Source organism: Bacillus rossius, chromosome 1 (genome assembly GCF_032445375.1).
Source record: "Bacillus rossius redtenbacheri isolate Brsri chromosome 1, Brsri_v3, whole genome shotgun sequence".
In the NCBI taxonomy this organism is placed as follows: domain Eukaryota; kingdom Metazoa; phylum Arthropoda; class Insecta; order Phasmatodea; family Bacillidae; genus Bacillus; species Bacillus rossius.
This window is the reverse complement of record NC_086330.1, coordinates 12,808,275-12,827,551: the sequence shown is the minus strand read 5'-3', so window position 1 is coordinate 12,827,551 and position 19,277 is coordinate 12,808,275. Positions and strand designations below refer to the sequence as shown.

General features: G+C 38.7%; 1 protein-coding gene across 1 annotated transcript in view; it reads right to left on the bottom strand.

Moving 5' to 3' along the window:
* Positions 1-752: 752 nt before the first annotated feature.
* The window catches only part of LOC134532297 (1-phosphatidylinositol 4,5-bisphosphate phosphodiesterase epsilon-1-like), a 191,924-nt gene continuing 173,399 nt past the window's right edge, over positions 753-19,277 (bottom strand). Inside the window, 4 exon segments of the mRNA XM_063368719.1 lie at positions 753-8,748; positions 8,750-10,722; positions 12,803-13,008; positions 17,597-17,912. Coding sequence (XP_063224789.1) covers positions 8,556-8,748; positions 8,750-10,722; positions 12,803-13,008; positions 17,597-17,912 — 2,688 coding nt within the window. The 3' untranslated portion in view covers positions 753-8,555.

The window sequence follows — 19,277 nt, the reverse complement described above, 5'->3', positions numbered from 1 at the left end:
TCATTGCGCCCAAAAACTGTTATAACTTAAGAACTGTCTACGTCTTTCCCTTGAGTAACGCTCCACAGCGGAACCATGGTGCTTTTCAAATTGTGATTGGTCCTAGAGGTCTTGTAAGTTGTAACATGCAAAAGCTTACATTTACAAGATTTCTCCTACATATTATTTAATGAAATAAAAGTATTTTTAAGGGCTACGACTACTTGGGCACACATATGCTGGGCAGAGCTTCAGAAGAAACTACGAGAATTGAGATATCCTAGTGGTGTCATTGAGAATATGCTGTGGGCGGATGATTTTTAAACAGTATTTTTAAAAGAGTGAAAATGGCTAAAATGCATGTTTTTAGAATAATTTTTAGTACAGATTCTTGAAAGCTGGTACAGATTTTTGAAAAGCCCTCAATGCACCTTTATCTTAATTTCTTTGCATACAATGTTATGATTACCACTGAAATCTCATAGATGCCTCATGTATGACATTTAGGCTGCACGCCAGTCCACACTTCGCACTTAGAGACAACACCTTGCTAAAAGCACTAGCAAGCGTCAATCTCGTCATTCCGCCCCTAAATGCAACTTTTAATGAATATTATAAGCCCTCATAGAAATGCACATGTCATGATTATGCATCATATGAAAAAATTTTATGTGAAACATTTAACGTTCTACATGAAGTCATTATAAACCTTTGTGAAGGAATAAAATGATAAGTCTTGGGTAAGGGCTTGCTAAAAAATGAATATACACTTGTTTATTTACCTCAAGGTTTTTTTATTAACTGTAAATTGCCAAGGAAATAAAAGAAGGATATGTTAAGAATAATACAGGTATATCAAATATAATCTTTGGTCTTCATACAGCTGCGGAGAATAATTCTTCTCGAAGAAAAAAAAAGGAAGATATACATAGATATTTTTTATATGTATAATATAAAAGTGGAAAATTATGTACAAGCAACATTTCACATGGAAAGAGGGATTGACATTTAGATTTATATTATATCATACAATATAGAGTATCATTCGTCTTGTTTTTTAACAAAATCTTTCTTGAATTCTGTTTCATATTCTTTGAATTTATTTTCAAAATATATCAGTGCAAAATGTCTTATCAAAAAGACATTTGCATTAGGAGTCATTACATAACAACTTTATATAGTTTAGCAATTAACAACATATATTAGAATTCCTATAATGCTTGCATTTTGTAACTAACATAATAAACATTTAAGTAAAATACAACGGTGCGTTAAAATAGCATATTTTATGGCATAAATATTATTTAGCTATAATGAAGTCATTTATTCTCACTGTTTTAATAGTTTGTAGCTCCAACAAACTTCAGTGTCATTGTCTTTAGTCAAATGTATATTGAACTGCATATATGGTTGCTACAAGGTAAAAAAAAAAAGCCGGTTTGTTTTTAGGATGCAGATTAAATTTCATGATTAATATACTTTTACATTGAAAATTTATAATACATTTGGAATAGGAAAACAATTTTTTCATTCCTAAATGAAAAAAAAAAACCTTATTTTATAGATATGCAATGCCTTGTGCCATTAATTTTGATCACTTGCTTTAATTTAATTATCAAATAGAAAACAATCAAGCTACACTAATATATTTTGGTTGACCTGTGCGGACATTAGAAATATCAAAATTAATAATTGGTTTCTTTTATTCAATTCTAATTCAAATACTTTCACTTAAAAAAAAAAATTGATATTCTGTTGTATAAGAAGTGTGGTTAAGTTGTTGCATGACACCTCACATAACTATCGACGTACAAGTTATGAGTCATTGTTTTACAAAATATTAGTGTTCATATGCAGTTAAAGTATATTAATGGACCTGTTATAAGTAGCTATAATTAATTTCAACAAGTGCACAGTGAACAGAAGAAAGACTAAAGTTTGTATGACAGGACAATAAGCATTTTGCAACAGTTGTTTTTAAAGTAATTATAACCATTAATGTGGAATAACTATTGCCATTGAATGAATTTGAATAGCAAGTCTTTGGGAAAATATGTTTGATCATTTTTATGTAGTTTAAAAGTCATATTTAAAAAAATTTGCTAGCGAAAATATTTTCCTATGCACTTGCTGGTCAAATTAAATTTTCGTATTTGAGAACAATATGAAATTTGTATTCATATTTGATTTTTACTGAAAAACGGATATTCACACAGGCCTAGTTTTGTGCAGTGGTAATATATTTGAAAAAAATTAGGTTTTCAGTTAAAATATTTTGAACCCATAAAAATAGCTCATGCAGTCAGTTGCCTCATGCTAGTTTCTGTGGCTACGTCCCAACACGCTGACCGTGTGGTGGGCTTGGCATGCGACACTGAAGTTTGTTTCAGCACGGGCGATAGGACACGGCTTACATCAGCAGGCTACTGGCAAAACATTGTACTGTACGTAGTTCAAACATGGTGTTTCCCAGTGTGACTGGCGAGAGCAGTGCTAATAATGTGTGAGAACTCCAGCTTTGTGTAAAAGTTTTCAATTTTAGTGCAAAACTACTTAGTACATAAAAAAAAAAATTTCTTACATATATTTTTAAATTATCACTGTAGGGGTTGAAAATAATGGGATTCTCTATTTCATTATTAGATGCCTTGTTTCTTTTCTCCTAACATTTATTTGAAATAAATGTATGCATTTATTTGTGTAAATGTAAATATTATTTTAATTTTGCTACTTTTTATTTATAATATATGTTCGATTCATTACCAGGAACATGGTATTCAGTTATTTGGGTAATCTATACTTGGTAAGTATTTGTACACTTCTAAATCTTCATCTTATTACTTACAAAAAAATGATAAGATATGAAGGATAGGGAATTAGTGACAGGGCAGTAGTAAGTTGCAAGGAATGAAGGAATGCATCTGTGTTCTGCATGCCATCTTACAATTGGTCCTGTACGTCTGCTGGAAGTTTAGGGATATGTGTTGGGGTTGTGTTGTATTTAATGTCTCATATAGTTTACTATACTTTACTATGTATGTTGGTACTTACTTATACATCTTCTATTGAAACTACTCTATCTAAGTGATGACAAAATACCTAATGCTGGAATTCAGGTTTTGGGTCCTTTGTTATCTCCTCTTAATTGCTTTTTTTTTTCTCATTAACTTTTAAAACAACGGTGTGCTACTACAGAACTATATCACTCCCTTAACTTTCTTTTACATACTTCATTGAACATGTTCACATATGTTTTTGGTTGACTATCATTAACCTTTTAAATGACATTGTTAGAGTACAACATGTGTGTTTGTGGTTAAAAGGCACAGCGCTATCATACATACAAATTCTTACAAGCTATTTTAAGGTATAACTCTTGTTACAATCACTTTTGCAGAAGTTTTATGTTTGATTAAAGAGAGACATTATGTATTATTTAGTTAAAATATAGTTTAGAGTAAGATATAGCAGTTATCAGAAAGATCAAAATTCTTTAAAATGCTGACATACATATTTGACATTTAAATAATTGAGTGAAAATAAATTAAGTTTCTATTTGTTAGATTGCTGTGTAGCTAAAATTTGAATTTTTTGATGCAGCCAACATCCTACTTCATTCTGTTATGTACTTGGTAGTCTTTGTGATTGGTAGTGTGTTGTTATGTTGTATGTTTGGGTTTGTGGGATGCTTGACAGATTGACTTGTGCCTAAATGAACAAAAATCTTTGATTTCCAGAACTTGACGCTGGGCATAAAACAGCAAATGTTCGGCTCGCGCACGTTATAATCATACACATTTTGAACATGGACCAGGCGATGAACTAGAAACCTTGTTATAACTGGTTGAAAACATACGTTAAATTTCATAAATGAATATCAAAAATATATGCTCATTAATGTTAATTATATATATTCATCACAATGGGCCATTGTAGGTTTGTGACTCATAGCTCAGTCCTGGCGTTGCGTTGAGTCGTAAATGCTTTCAGCACGGAAGGGAGAAAGACCATCCCATAAGAGAACCTGTTGGTCGCAAGTTTCTTTAATTCTGCGTACACCATTCCTGGTTGTTTCTCGATGAGAATGTCGCAAGGGACAGTGGGGAATGCCCCCGGTGCTGTGATGGAGCAGCAAAGAGCAGAGGGAGAGGGGTGGTCAGTGTGACACGAGTTCCTGATGACGGGAGTGTTCACTTTCACGTGAAAGCCAAGCTGTCGAGAGAGCCGCGAGGTACACAAGGTGTGGGCGAAACCTCATTCGGAAGACTGTCTGGACAGAGAGGAGACATTCCTGACGAACCTTGAAGGTGATTATTCATTCAGTTTAGCTTCACTTCAATGTGTGTATTCCTGTTTCAACTGTGTGTAGTTCTTTGGCACCTGTGTGAAGTCACTGTTCACAAGAATAAAGCCAAAGGCAAGTGCTAATGTGTATGCATTTATATGTGCCAATTTTTGTGCTTTAAAGAAATTGTGTATTTAATTGAAAATTTGGTTATTATTTTTATACCCAGGTATAATATTTTTAATTATTATGAATTATTTATCATAACTGGTAATAAAACACTAATAGTAATAAATTGTAAATGTGATAAAAAAATTATCTATCTATGTATTCTCCATTTTTTTATAAAAATATTTAATGTCACAGAATCATGCGCCAAAATTTTATAAAAAAAATAAATTTTTTTAGTCATAATCAATATAAAAAGATGAGCACTACTTTATCATAACTAATATGCCACACCTATAGGAGCCAAAAATTATGCTCAATTAGGAGTGCTCTCTAAGTAAAACTTAACATGAAGAAGTAATAATATTAAATTATTGGATTCTGGTTTGTTGCTTAACTTGCAACAGTGATAGTTATTTTTACTGACAAAGAAAATAAAAGTTTTATGCAAAAAAAATTGCAAATAAATGTAATATTTTGTCTGGACACTTTAAGCTATGACCTATGAGCTGAAAGTAAGATGAGAACTCTCATACTATAGTAGAATATATTTTATCAAAAGTTTTTTTCAAGTTGTGTAATCTATTTTTTTCTGGGTAAATTTAATGGTTGCTGGTAAATAAAGAATTGTTTGGAAAGGCCAAGAAAATTCATTACTGTGGCTTTTTTCTCATCTGATAGTAAAAAAATAATTTTTGATGGGTATTAAAAAATTTTCTTAACTGATATTTGGTCTGAGTTTATTGAGAGAAAGTAAGCCTTTGAGTTATTTTAATGGCTTTCAACTTTTTTGATTTAATTTTTTTTAAAATTATTTTTCTAACACACACTTAACCAGTTAGACCAACTTGTCAGCCACAACTTAATAGCACACGGCATAAACTTCATTATGACTTACTACTTAGCAAAATTAAGAAAATCAGTCATAAGTGATAATTTAAGTAAATAACCGTGTCTTGGTTCTAAGCAGATGCAAATAGTTAAATCCGTTGTCGACCTTTATCTCGGTAGGAACCGCTCATCCTAACACTTCTTTGGTATTATGTACGCATTCTGCAATCTTTCCTGACACCCTTTCATGTGACATCCAGAATAATGTTGATTCGTGGACTGTGTAGACTCTCAACAACTTTTGTACTCTCCCTTCTTCATCTATTTGGAATGAAAGAGAAAATCAAAATCAATGTTAAAATTGTATGAACAAGTAAAAAATTTTTACTATTCAGTTGCTGCATGAATGTCAGAATGGTTAAAGCCATTTTATATTTTTGTAATTGCATATTAGCTTTAACTTTGTGAATAAGTTTGGTAACTGTACAGGTATAGTTGATTTGACAGATAGGTAATTTATTATCTGTTAACTTTAATATCACCACCAGCATTGTGTTATACCCCTGAAAAGTCAGTTTTAACTTAACCCACTGTCTAATGCATATCATGATTAAGATGGCTAGATAATGCAAAGTGAGGATTATTGTTGAGTTCAAATGGCCTAAAAATTTATATTCACTAAGTATAAAACTTTTTTAATTCATACTAATTTTTTAAAAATTATATATAACTTTTATTTTATTATTTAGACTATATGAATTATTTATTTAAGTCAGCGTAAAACTTAAAAAAAAAAATAAATAAAAGAAAATAAAATAAAATTATAACAGTGTTGCTTTATTGGGCCTATTCTGTTATTCTTTATCCTAAAGATATATGCGATCAATATTTGTTGCAAATAAAATTAGGGCTTATGTTTTCACCTTACAGGTTATCAGTATGTCAGTTCAATGTGGTTAAAGTTTCTTTTTAATGATTTTCAATCCAAAGTTATAATGAACTTGAGATTGTGACCTAGTATAGGGAAAGTGTAAGGGAGGCGGGATAGCGATCTCTTGTGTGAAGAAGGGTTGTTTTGGTCCCAAATGTGCTTCATTATACAGATTACAATTTTGTAAAATAATACCCAGTATGTGGCTTCATGAAATCTATAGACAGTATACTATTAAAATATTTCAAAAGGTAGCTTGATCAGGAGTTTTTCTGTTCAACGAACTGTAGTAATTACTTATTTGGTGTGTACAAATTGGAACAAAAGTACTGTTATTAAAAAAAAAATTCTTATTTAATAATAGGTATACTTTTTTAATCATTATTTCCATAAATGTTTTGAAAGGACTTTAATATAATAAAGAGTTAATAGGAGCTTCAGTGTTAATTAATGAAACTTTTCTGAAACCATTTCCTACTCCTTTTAAAAGAGGTCTAAATCTGATATACATGTGTTCCTCATATATTTTGTATCATATAGTTGAAGATTTCACATCCAAATTACCTTAAATTCCTTAGATAATCATTTTTTTTGCATTGTTACAAGGCTTAGACCATTAAATAGCAGGTAAGCGATTGTGTACTACATTTCTGAATAAAATACTTTACATTAAGATAAAAAATGGTCTTAAAATAATTTCAATTGTAATAAAAATACTAAGAAGTATGTTTAATATAATAATTAAATTAACTTAAAATTCTTTTAAATTTTTATGGGTGCAGCCATATTTTACAATTGTCCAGGAAATGTGTTTTGTATTACCTATCTATATATTTACATAGTGTTTTTTTATAAGGTAACAGTATTTCTCTACAATATGTACTTTAATTCTCTAAATGTATGTTGGTATTAGGATAAGTTTATAATATCATTTACATTTTAAAACCATGATTTTTCTTTAATATTAGAGTTTATGCAGTTGACTAATATTTGAGCTCACTTTGGCTTTCTGTTATTAAAAAAAATTATGATAAAATTCAAAATAATATACGTATATTATTTTGTAGTTGAAAAATTGGTGATGAATTTAGCAAAGATTTGGCATGAATCGCATTCAGAACCTACACAGAAAAGATGTGAACAAGACACTTAAGTGATACTGTTCTGGGATTTGGTATTAGATTTTTCAAAGCAGAATCATGGTTAGTTACAAAGGAAAGGTTTACGTCAACTCGTCAGTTGTGTTGATCAATAAAGTTAATGTATTTAAAAAATTTAACATGAAAGTTATTTTTTTTTTACATGGATTGATTTTCATCTAGTTGAAGATTGGTGAGTTAAGAAACAATTTTTTTATGGACAGCTATTTAGTTAACATGTACATTTTTATGTAAACAAACATTCAACAAGATCCTTGATTTTTTTTTCAAAGAATGTATTTCTTTTCTATGTAAAGTAAAAAAAAATTACCTGTATAAAATAATTTTTATGTATGACTGTATTAAAAGCCTTTATGAGATACATACTTGTGTTTGCAACATACGTATTAACCATGACAATATGGCACAAGTGTGTGTTGCCTATATGATCTATAGCTTTTGGAATTTGCATTCACTGCCTAATTATATTGTTTATTTTATTCCTGAATTATTTTCACCAAAAATTGTGTAATTAATAAATCATTTCCTACAGTAATGGTGATATAAAATGATTATGAGAGATGAGAGAAATTTTAGGCTATTCACAGGAATGTGATTGAATTTAGTACAGTCACATGAAAAATTATTATTTTTTGCGAGTTATTCTGTAAACTTATAAACACTCGAGGTATTGGATGAAAATTGTACAAAGTATGCTAAAGTATCACAGAAGGTACTTTATGACTAGATTTGGGCAACAACAACAACAAAATATTTTAAATTATTTCTGTAGCACATTGCATAAGAAAAGGCAGGTGAGAATATACCGGAACACAAAGAGTGAGACTGTGCTTCGTGTGCGCCTTGTGACTGTATTAATACTGGAAGAGTGCACGACTCTCAACCACTCGCCTACTCTCAGCTTCGTCACCACGCGAACGACGTGCTGACACAGACACTGCCAGTCATTCCTCCACTCCGTAACAACGATCAAGTAATATCTTTCATACAACGGTCAGTGCTTTAAGTGCACACAGCAACAACAGTGGAAATTATTTAAAGCTTTCAGTAGTGCAGCTGTCGTCTCAGAAACCTGCTGAGTACCAGCTCAGATTCACTCGAAGCCCTCGGTGCCGACTCGTACCGGACGATCGGTACCTCGCCTTGCCGAGGTCGGTGACGTCGGGGTTATTTTTTTTCACTCCGGCTCCACGCCGCGTCTTCAAGACTTCCACACGCGCAGCTTCCTCAGGGAAACCTTCTTCAACCGCGACACGGTAGTCCTCAGGTCCAGGTCCCCCGCGTCGTCGTCGCTCAGCGTCTCGCCCTCCGAGTGGACCTCCCTGCGCCGCCGCGCCGCCTCGCCCCTCGCCGGCCCCGTGCCGTGGCCGCTGCCCCCCGCGCCCGCCCTCCGCGAACCGGGGCTTGGTGCCGTGCGCGGTGGGGTCGCTCAGCGCCTCCTGCACGGGCAGCTTCAGGCCCTTGCCCAGCCGCTCCAGCGTGGCCGTGCGCAGGCTGGCGGCCACGCGCTGCTTGCGCCCGGCGCCGGGCGTCGCCCGCTCCCGCTCCCGCAGCACGAACCTGCCCAGCGTCTGCCAGTGCGCCTGCGTGCTGTACACGTTCTCGTCGTCCGCCAGCACCCGCTGCTGGCCCCGCCCCACCCCCCACTCCAGCTCCTCCACCAGTACGAACCGGGACGGGTCCTCCATGCGGCGAGCCTTCACCAGCGCCTGCGCCAGCACGTCCTGGGCGCACGAGCTCAGCGGCACCTTCAGGATGGCGTAGGGGATCTCGGGGCTCACGTTGTACACGCACACCAGGAAGGTGTGCGCCTCCTCCCACGTGCCGAGCTGCTGCAGGCTGTCGCCGGCGGGGTCCGTGCTGCGTCGCTCCCGCCCAGCCGTGCTGCGTATGGATGACAGCCACGCCCGGCTGCTGGGGTCGTCGCCCATCCTCTTGAGCAGGAACCGGCCCTCCCCGAGCCACTGGGCCTGTGCCTGCAGGGGTCTCTCCTGCAGGTCCAGCACCCGCTGCGTCGCGGGGATGTCGCGGTCCTTCTTCTCCCAGCTGCGAGCCACCTCCTCCACCAGGATGTAGTCGTGGGCTCTCTCCGCGGGGATCCCCGCCTTCTGCAGCGCCTGCAACACCACCTCCTGGGTCGTGCTCTCCTGAGTGATCTTCAGTATCGTGTAGGGCTCCTCAGGAATCACTCCGTGCACCATCAGGAAAAACATTCTTCTTTTGAGTGGCACCGCACCACACTCTTTCTTGGCGATCACCGTCTCCGGTCTTATTTCGTGGCCGACTTTCACCACCCTCCCGTTCGCTCCCGAAAGGGTTCCGCTCAACACTTTACACGGAAGGGCTTCGCCATTTTCAACGGAAGTACCGTTGTAGTCCAAACTCTCTTCCTCTGTACGAGAATAAATAAATAATGTTGATAATGGTAACGGCTGGTTTTGGGGTGACCGTAGTCGCACGTGACGATACCCTGGCCTTAGGCACTTTAGAGGTAACACTCGCTGAGTGATGAGGTGATTCGTCCCCGCGTCCAAAACACTGAAACGGAGAAAGGCCAAATCCCTAAACATTATCTGGAAGAAGAACGTATCATTCCAGATGGGGTTCAGGGCATTCCTCTGTACAACCTTAGTTTTCTGCTTGTTGCAGTCGACGGGAATGCCTCCCACTTCCACCTCGACGTAGGTGCCGGCAGAGAGATTGTTCTGGCAGACGTACTGCCCCGAGATGATGCCCAGGATGAGGTGGGACGAGTGGAGCCCGTCAAACTCCTTGTCCCACGGGTTGAACCTCCGGTACATCATGTGAGTGCGGTCCCACATGACGCTCGGCTTGAGGACGTAGCCGCAGCGTCCGTTCTGCTCGAACATGGCCGCGTTGAGGTGCAGCGCGGCGTCCTCCGTCTGGTAGTTGAGGGCGACCATCTGGATCCCGAACGCCCAGAAGATGACTGGGTTGAAGTTGGAGGAGTCGATGCGCATGCCCGCCGGGTAGGTGCGCACCAGCTGGGTCTCCGTGTGGGCCACGAGAGCGTGCGGCTGCTTGCGGCACAGCTTCTTGGCCGTGTTCTCGTTGAGCGATGAGCACTGGTAGCAGGGGTGGTTCACGTTGGGCCTCTTGCCGAAGGAGGCGTGCTGGCCGTCCGCGACTGACACGGACCCCACCGAGGCACAGGCGGAGCCGATGCCCGACAGCTGGGTCACGCCTGACGTGGGCGTCGCCGGCGTGCTGGTGACGATGGTGGGCGGAGTGGTCGCCAGCCCCGTCACGCTGCTCTTCTTCATCACCTGGCTGGCCGTGGTCAGCGGCCGCTTGCACTTCACCGAGCTGTTGGGGCTGATGGTGTTCAGGCCACGGAACTTAATGGCCTGAAATCACAATACAGCAATGTGAATTTTTTTTTCTTGTCTGGCTGAAGAAAACAAATTACACAAGTCATAACAGTTAAAAAAAAAGCATAAAAAAAATTAATGACCCACCTATTTCCAACATTAAAAGTATTAAGTATTATCAAAGCAACCGTAAAACCTAAAAAAAAAAAGCATTTAGGAAAATATTGTTATAAGATTAGTCTCGACGTCTGGCTGTATTTGTTTAAAATCATATGAAATATTTCGCTGAAAAAAATTAAGTTCAGCTCTTCCTGAACTTTACATTTTTTCGAGTCTTACTGTGTGATTTATAGAACAAAATTTTTTTTTTAATGTTATGATAGAAAGCAGAAAAACAAATTTATGCAGACATTTTTAATGGGGGCATTTACTCTCAGCCATTTGCACACAATTTTGCAGGTGGAAATTTAACAGAAAACCTAGCTTTTGACTCCACTGAGTAATGACTCATTATTTAAAAAAAAAAAGAGTTGAAGTAAGTAGTTAATACATTAATTTTGTCTTAAAACTCTACTTGTATGGATAAAAATTATGTTGCTTGTAATGATATCAACCTGCTGTGTTCTGAAACAGATTCACTGTTTTTATTAGGTGGATGTATATGTATTCTCTCGATGGGGCAGTGCGGAGGAGAACAAAAGAAGCAGATAAATCGGTTCCTTACCCTTAAAAAAAAATGAAAGCAGTGGCACTACCAACACTTTCCCGTCCATGTCTGTACCCCCACGCCCAAGACTCGCACGGGGTACGACGGTGGAGTGGTCCGGATTGTCGCCTGACTCCGAAATGATTAGGATTCTATTCCTGATTCCCGGCGGAGTCAAACCAAGATTTTTCACGATATGAATGTGGCGGACATCGCTGGAAGCCTTAAGATTTTCTTGGCGTGTCCCTGTTTCCTCCCCCAATCATTCATTCCGCCAACGCTGCTTTGTTGTTACATCACTTTTCATCCAACTCTTAACAAGCCAGATGATGAATGAATTCATTCAGGGGCCCATAGACAGGGAAGAATCTGGAAACAGGGAGATCTTAGGGAATTGAAAAAGTGTTCTCAATATCTAGAAGAAAAAAAAACAGGGAAATTGGCAATAGTTATCTTGGTTACAAATCAGTGTTAGTCATTTTTCATACTATGAAGTATCTTAATGTTTCAATTTTTCCAGTCTGCTCAGCCCTGAAGTGGACACTTTAAATATCAATAATACATAACCTTTATCAAAACTTGAATGTGTGTTTTTGTGAACCTCCATTCTAGTGGACATCATACTTTATGGCTATGAAATGAATCATTTAACTTTACTTTTTTTAATTATTATAAAATAATTACACAATAATATTAGAGTTGTAGTATAAGATTATCACCACACAAAATATTAAAATAAAAGATAAATTAGTTACAATAAAAAAAATTAAAATTTGGTATGTCGTAGGTATTGACATATGGGTACTATCATTAATTAAAAGTAAGGAATAAAAACCATTGTGCATTAATTTGAAGCACTTAGGTTTATAATTTTAGCTGATCACAAACAATAATGTATTTTTCCAAAATCTGATGTAAAAAACAACATGTTAGTTTTCTTTTTTTTTTTGACTGGCAGTGTTGATGGAAACGATAACAGTGGAAAGGGTACATTGCGCGGGAAAACATTTAATAGACAATTCTGCTTGCTATGCATGTTTGTTGGAAGGTATTTTTTTTTTTTAGCAATGTGTGGTGTAATACATCTGTTATTTCGCGGGTGCGCAGGGAATAAGGGGATAAGTCAAATGTTAGCAAAAATGTTTTTTTTTTATGGTATGGAACAAAGGAGAACAAGCTCTACAAAATGGTCCGAATGGGTTAAGTCCAGCACCCTTGTGTGTCATTCAACGGCACCGAACTTTTGGAGTTACATCACGAACCGACAGGTTTTCGCGCGTGGAAAAAAGGGGGGATAAGTCATTTACAATGACATTTTTGACGTATCCCCCCTTTTTCCCCGCGCACCCGCGACTCTGCGAGACGGACGGGGACGGACGAGACGGGGGATACGGGGGAGGACCCGCGCACCTGTATGTAGATGACCATGTCGGACAGCTCCTTGGCGATCTGGCTGCTCTGCTTCTTGGGCTTCTGCTGGGAGAAGTCGTCGTCCGTGGGTATCCAGTCAGCGTCGCCGGCGCCGTGGGCGCGGCCGGGCGGGCGGGAGCGCTCCGACCGCATCATGCTCTCGTGGCTGGACATGGAGTCTGTGCGCGGGGGTCCCGGCCCCATGCCTGGATTCAGAAATTTCTGAATTTACGTGTGAATGGTTCCAGGTTAAGGCTAAATAAAATAATTTTGTGATCATATTCTAACTGAAGAATTTTTAAAATAACTTAAAAGTGAGTGAACTCCAATGCAACTACAGTAAACTCCCGGTATACCGCGCCCCGATAGATCGCGGAATCGGGTATATCGCGGGTCAAACCATGTCCCCCAATCAGAAATTAATAATAATACTAATAACACAGTAGAACCTCGTTAATTCGTGATGGTCGGGACCGAGATAATCACGGATTACCGAATTTCACGGGCTAGCGATTAAAATCCCGGAAGGTCTTGTCAAGCTTCTCAGACACCGGCGTGCAGCTGGGTTAAGGCCAAGGTCATGTGACGTAACGTCTACCGAGGCTTACTGCGCCTTGGCAGCAGATGGATAAAAAATAGTAAACTCTCCATTATTCGTGTTAATTGGGACCCGCCGATGCCCGGATAGTTAAAATCCTGTAAAAAAAAAGTAATAAACCCGGATAATCCGTTCAAGGTAAGGACCGTCTTCGAATTAGTCTCGCCTTAAAAAAATACGGCACTGCCTAGCCATTAGTTCACGGTCATTTACAACAGCCGAAGAGAGAAAGATAAGATCGTGCTGAACTTGCACACATCAATTTTGGGTAGCCCCCAACCCCCCAACCCCCCCCCACCCCCCCCCCCCCCAACTCATCCCACTTCGTCCAGCCGAATGCCAGCCAGACACGTCACTTGCCAGGCGCCTGCCGTGCGTTGGCGGGTGGAAACAAACAAAGGGAGACGGGAAGCAGAAGTCAGGACATCCCCCTCAAGTTTAAAGAGTGACAAATGTGACAGCTGAAAGGGGGGCGACACAAAGGGTCGGTACAAACAGCGTTGCAGAGTTTGGCGGCCCATGCGAAGGCTTGCAGTGTTTGCCGGCCGCCGGCCCGCGTGACGTTAATTTTAAGCGCTGACAAATTTTTACTTCTCTTTTTTTTTCTGCACTTTTAAATCGTCACGGATTAACGAGTTTCTACTGTAATAATAATGGAATAAATGGTTGACAGCCGATTAGGATAATTTTGCTTTGTAACTCACAAACTAAGCATCGGGAAGAAAAAATCCTAGGCGTAGAAAATGTCCGCAGTGAAATTCTAAACAAGATATCTCCGTACATTATTCCTCTATCTTGTAGTGTTTTCAAATTATGGTCCAATCCAGCCCAGTGTTATTTTCTGAAACACTAGTTCTTAACATTTTTTTTTAACCCACAAATAAAGCATCGGAAAGGGGACCCGATAAAGCCCACCGTCCAGCGACATTATCCAGCGTGACTCGGCTGGGGATTGATTTTGGATAGGTTTGGTTGACGGCCAGCGCTGGGAGGGGAGAGGCGAGCCGAGAATATGCGACCAAGACACCCGGGTAGACGGGAGGAGTGGAATATAAGCGCCAGTGATGAGAGGGGCGATTAAGCCGAAAGGGGGGAAGAATGGTGACCTTGAGTAGTTCACTCATTTCCGTCTGCACACTTCTCGTGGTCACGTGTGTTGACAAGCGGAGACACATAAATGTTTTGTTACAACTTGAACCTACAGACGTAATATTATTCGTTGTATTATACACGTTCATCTTTTTACTTTGGTATAATGTTTTAACATTAAATAGTAAAGTAAATCAGCTAGCGTATTTTTAATCTTTGCCGAGGAATTCCCAGTGGTCCAATACTTACGTGAACCATACTGTACCACTTTTGCCGTGAGGTAGTAAACAAGCCCCGGAAATGTTTATGTGTAGCGGCCTCCCGACCTTTAACCAGAGGCTGGGGAATATAACACTTGCCGATCTGAGCCACACACACTCAGCAACTCGACACAGCGTTTGATGGAATAAGTAAAGACAACGTTTAACAGACTTTTTAATACGGCGCCACTGATTGCGCTAAAATTATTTTGGAGCAATTTTTGTATCCCACATGTGACCATTTATAATTTACTGTAAGCATGGATAACAAAGTTTAACCACTTTACACGATAGACGATTCTTTATTTTATATTGTACGAATGCTAGAATCGTTTTTCACGTATCTGCTGCATACTTCTGCAAAAGACACGCTATCTGTAAGTACGTAAATCTAGAATTTTTATTTTGTCAATCAAACTCGGTACTTTGCGATTCATATTCGGTTTGAAGTATTACTATGGCCTTTCTATTTAGAAGACTTTGACCACAGAATCGTGTGTAACCGCACACACTGCACTTACTTTGTTACGAACACTTAGACGAAGCAGATACTGTGGCTGACACCACGAGACTGGCAGCAGCTTGTGTGCCGCACGTGTGTATGGCGGCGTGTGGCGCGCTCGTAGGCCGTGCGACAAACTGTGCGCGGCATGCGGAAAAATAAAAAATAAAATTCAACATTTAATATTTATCTTTAGAATTTATTATTTTTATTTTTTCACCCGCGTTTAGTGAAAACTGCGGATGCAAAGTCCGCACAAAGGCGGGCCGTCTATACTGTGCGTGCTTGCCGACCTATTAGAACACAGGCGGTGTTTTATGCCTTTTGACCTTGGTCACATCGAAACATCGCGGTTATGCAACAACGCGGGTAAAAGTTATGTCCCCCGACAACCACGTTAAATAGGGAGTGTACTGTATTGACAAAAAAAATATTTTAGTTTTGAACGTTTGCATGCATATTTTACAGCAGATGAAATGTAGCGACAAAATTTGTTACAAAATTCAATGTGCATTGCTTGTATACTGTTATTATTGATAAAATAATAAAGACATATAATTGAAATAAAACTACAAGGCGGATGAAAGCATGTCTGAAAAGAAATAATACATTTTCCCTGAATGGGAACACGCGCCCGCAGGACTCAGCCACAGCGGCACTCGGGACTTTCCGCGTGCTTCATCGCTGCAGGTGTAAAACCTCGTAAACCAATTTTTTAAAAATATTTCATCAGCAACCTTTTTTTTTGCATCAAAGACATTAAACGCGTGTGACAATAACTTATTATTTTAAAATAATAGACTAAAACTAGAAGAAAAGTCCCGACAAAGAGTTGATATAAGATGCAGTATTTTTTCTGCCTTTAGCCTACCAATTTTTAAAAGTAAAGTAGTAATGCATAATGGATGTTCCACCAGTAGCAGAGTGGTAGAGGTACCCTGCTCAGATGTTACAGCTTGATCAATACAGGAGTCATGGGTTCAATTACCTGCAGGAGCAGGATATCATTATAACCTGTTTCGTAACTGGTTGGGTTAGCTTTTGTGAGCAAGTATATAAGTTTTCTCCCATATTTGCCAGAAGCATTAGTAATCTCTCGGATAAAACATTTGTATAAAAATAATACTATTAGTATTTCAAAATTTTATACATACTTTACAAGATCAAACAAGTATCAGTTGTTAATGGAATGCTTCATTAATGTTTTGAGAATTAGAGAGCACTGTAGGTGATATAAGGGGGCAAAGTAATAAGACAAAAATGTTATGTATCATTGAATGTATCATTGGTGTGTTCAGAACTTATGTTTAAGTTTACATTGCTAAGAGACTGAGAAACTGTAGTACAAAAATGTATAAGAAACTATATGTGCTTCAGATGAGACTTTAAGAAAAGTACTGGTTGTGTTCAATGCAGGAAAGTATAAAATCAGGGAGTTTAAATACAAGGTTTTTGTGATACAAAGGTTCACTGCCAACATGACTTTCCTGTGTTAACACAAGTTTCTCGTAGTGTCAATACAAGTTCCTTATGTTGTTAAACAAGTTCCTCAGATTGTCAACACAAGTTCCTCATGTTGTTAAACAAGTTCCTCAAATTGTCAACACAAGTTTCTCGTGGTGTCAACACAAGTTCCTTATGTTGTTAAACAAGTTCCTCAGATTGTCAACACAAGTTCCTCATGTTGTCAGCACAAGTTCCTCATGTTGTCAGCACAAGTTCCTCATGTTGTCAGCACAAGTTCCTCATGTTGTCAGCACAAGTTCCTCATGTTATCAGCACAAGTTCCTCATGTTGTCAGCACAAGTTCCTCATGTTATCAGCACAAGTTCCTCATGTTATCAGCACAAGTTCCTCATGTTGTTAAACAATTTCCTCTGACTGTCAACACAAGTTCCTCAGATTGTCAACACAAGTTTCTCATGTTGTTAAACAAGTTCCTCAAATTGTCGACACAAGTTTCTCGTGGTGTCAACACAAGTTCCTTATGTTGTTAAACAAGTTCCTCAGATTGTCAACACAAGTTCCTCATGTTGTTAAACAAGTTTCTCAGATTGCCAACAAGTTTCTCATGTTGTTAAACAAATTCCTCAGATTGTCAACACAAGTTTCTCATGTTGTTAAACAAGTTCCACAAATTGTCAACACAAGTTTCTCGTGGTGTCAACACAAGTTCCTAATGTTGTTAAAAAGTTCCTCAAATTGTCAACACAAGTTTCTTGGGGTGTCATGTTATTAGCACAACTCTGTGTGTTGTCAACATGAACTCCTCATGTTGTCAGGACAACTCCGTGTGTTGTCAACACACGACACTCCTCATGCTGTCAACCGGCCTCGCGACTCACCCTCATTGTCGTCATCGTCGTCATCGTCGTCGTCCTCGAAGTCGCTGTACTCGTCGTTGACGGAGCCGCCGCTGGTGTTGGAGACGATGGAGCTGGCGCGGCCCGACGAGGGCTGCTTGCCGCTGCTGCCGCGCAGCGGGGTGTGCGCGCTGCTGCCGTGCCGCGCCGCCGACGGGCACGCCGGTATGTCCGCCGTCAGCTTCTTGTTCTTCACCAGGATCCTGTGCCGCAGCTGTGTCGGTGACGGCAGCTGCGCGTCTTCGCAAAAATCTGCCTCGAATAGGAACTTTGTTACCAGCTTCTCCCCGAAAACCGACTAGAAAAAACAGATTCAAAATACCGCTAAGAGCCGCTCTGTTGAGAAGCAGTCTTAACTAATGTTTGTACTTTGTTAATAGTTTAATATTACATCCAAAATCAAGTCATACAAGGGCACCCATTCTGAGAAGGGCTGAAAATGCAATAAATGGAATAAATGTTTGTGGTATATCTGACAGTTAGTTACGACATAGCAATTGGATATAAACTGCATCTTATTATTTATCTTAGTTATCAGTTTACATAACTACTGAAAGTGATTGATTGATTTAGCAGTCTCTAATTTTTTTTTTTTCATGAACAAGATGCTGTTGCATTGATCAAAATACCATTTGTACTTATTTTCTTATTACTACTGACGTCGTATCTAGAGAGAGTGAAGAAAAAAGCTGCCCGGAGAGTGGTGTCACTGAAGTATGTAGAGAGGGTGGAATGTTAAGGTAGAGTTTTATGTAGCATGGCTCTGCAGAAAGTCAAGGCGCCGTGACTAGTGTGTGCAAAATCATATATTTTTTAAATAATTGGTTATCATGTTGATTAACGGGAGAGAATTATATGGTGCACTCTTAACTGAGGATTTTTTTTCTTTTCAGTAGGCAGTATCTTTAAATGGAATCTTGAATTAGTTCATCTCGAATAAAAAGCATGTCTGCGTGCAACAGAAGTGAAACTTCTTGCTTACTAGGTATAGATAGAGATGAATTATTAGTATTTTTTTTATTGAACAAGAGATAATAATTGAGAATAGTAAGGATGCGGGTATGATCTCAAATGAAAAAATTCCTTTTTCTGCACCCTGTACTCTAGCATCCGTTCACTGGCACTTTTTGGTGCCTCTTTTGGCTGTTTATTGCCACGTTGCCTTTGATAATACCTCTTGTCTGCTTCTGCCTTTCTATTATTTTTAGGCATGATGTTAAATCATGATCTCCAGCTGAATAAATTGAAACAACAAAAATCCACTCCAATCGAACATAAATTACACTTACAAAGTCTATCTCACAAGTCTTTAAGTCCTTATGACATTTCAACTAACAGTTTTCACATACCAAAAATAAGTTACGCTTATAAAGCTAACCTCTTAAGTCTATATGTCTTTTTTACATTTTCAGTCACACTATTCAGGTAAAAATGAATGATACTTATAAAGTTAATCACACAAACCAATAACTTTTTTCCACACAAATAAAATATTTATACATACTTAAAAAAAAAAAAAATCATTAACCGTTACGAAAACTGATGAGTAGACAAACACAAGCATCATTACAAGAATTCTGTAGCATCACTGCTGTGTCATTTCTACCCTTCTGGCCGTTACAACATGCTCCACTATGTACCTATCTCCCCTCCCTGCCGTCTT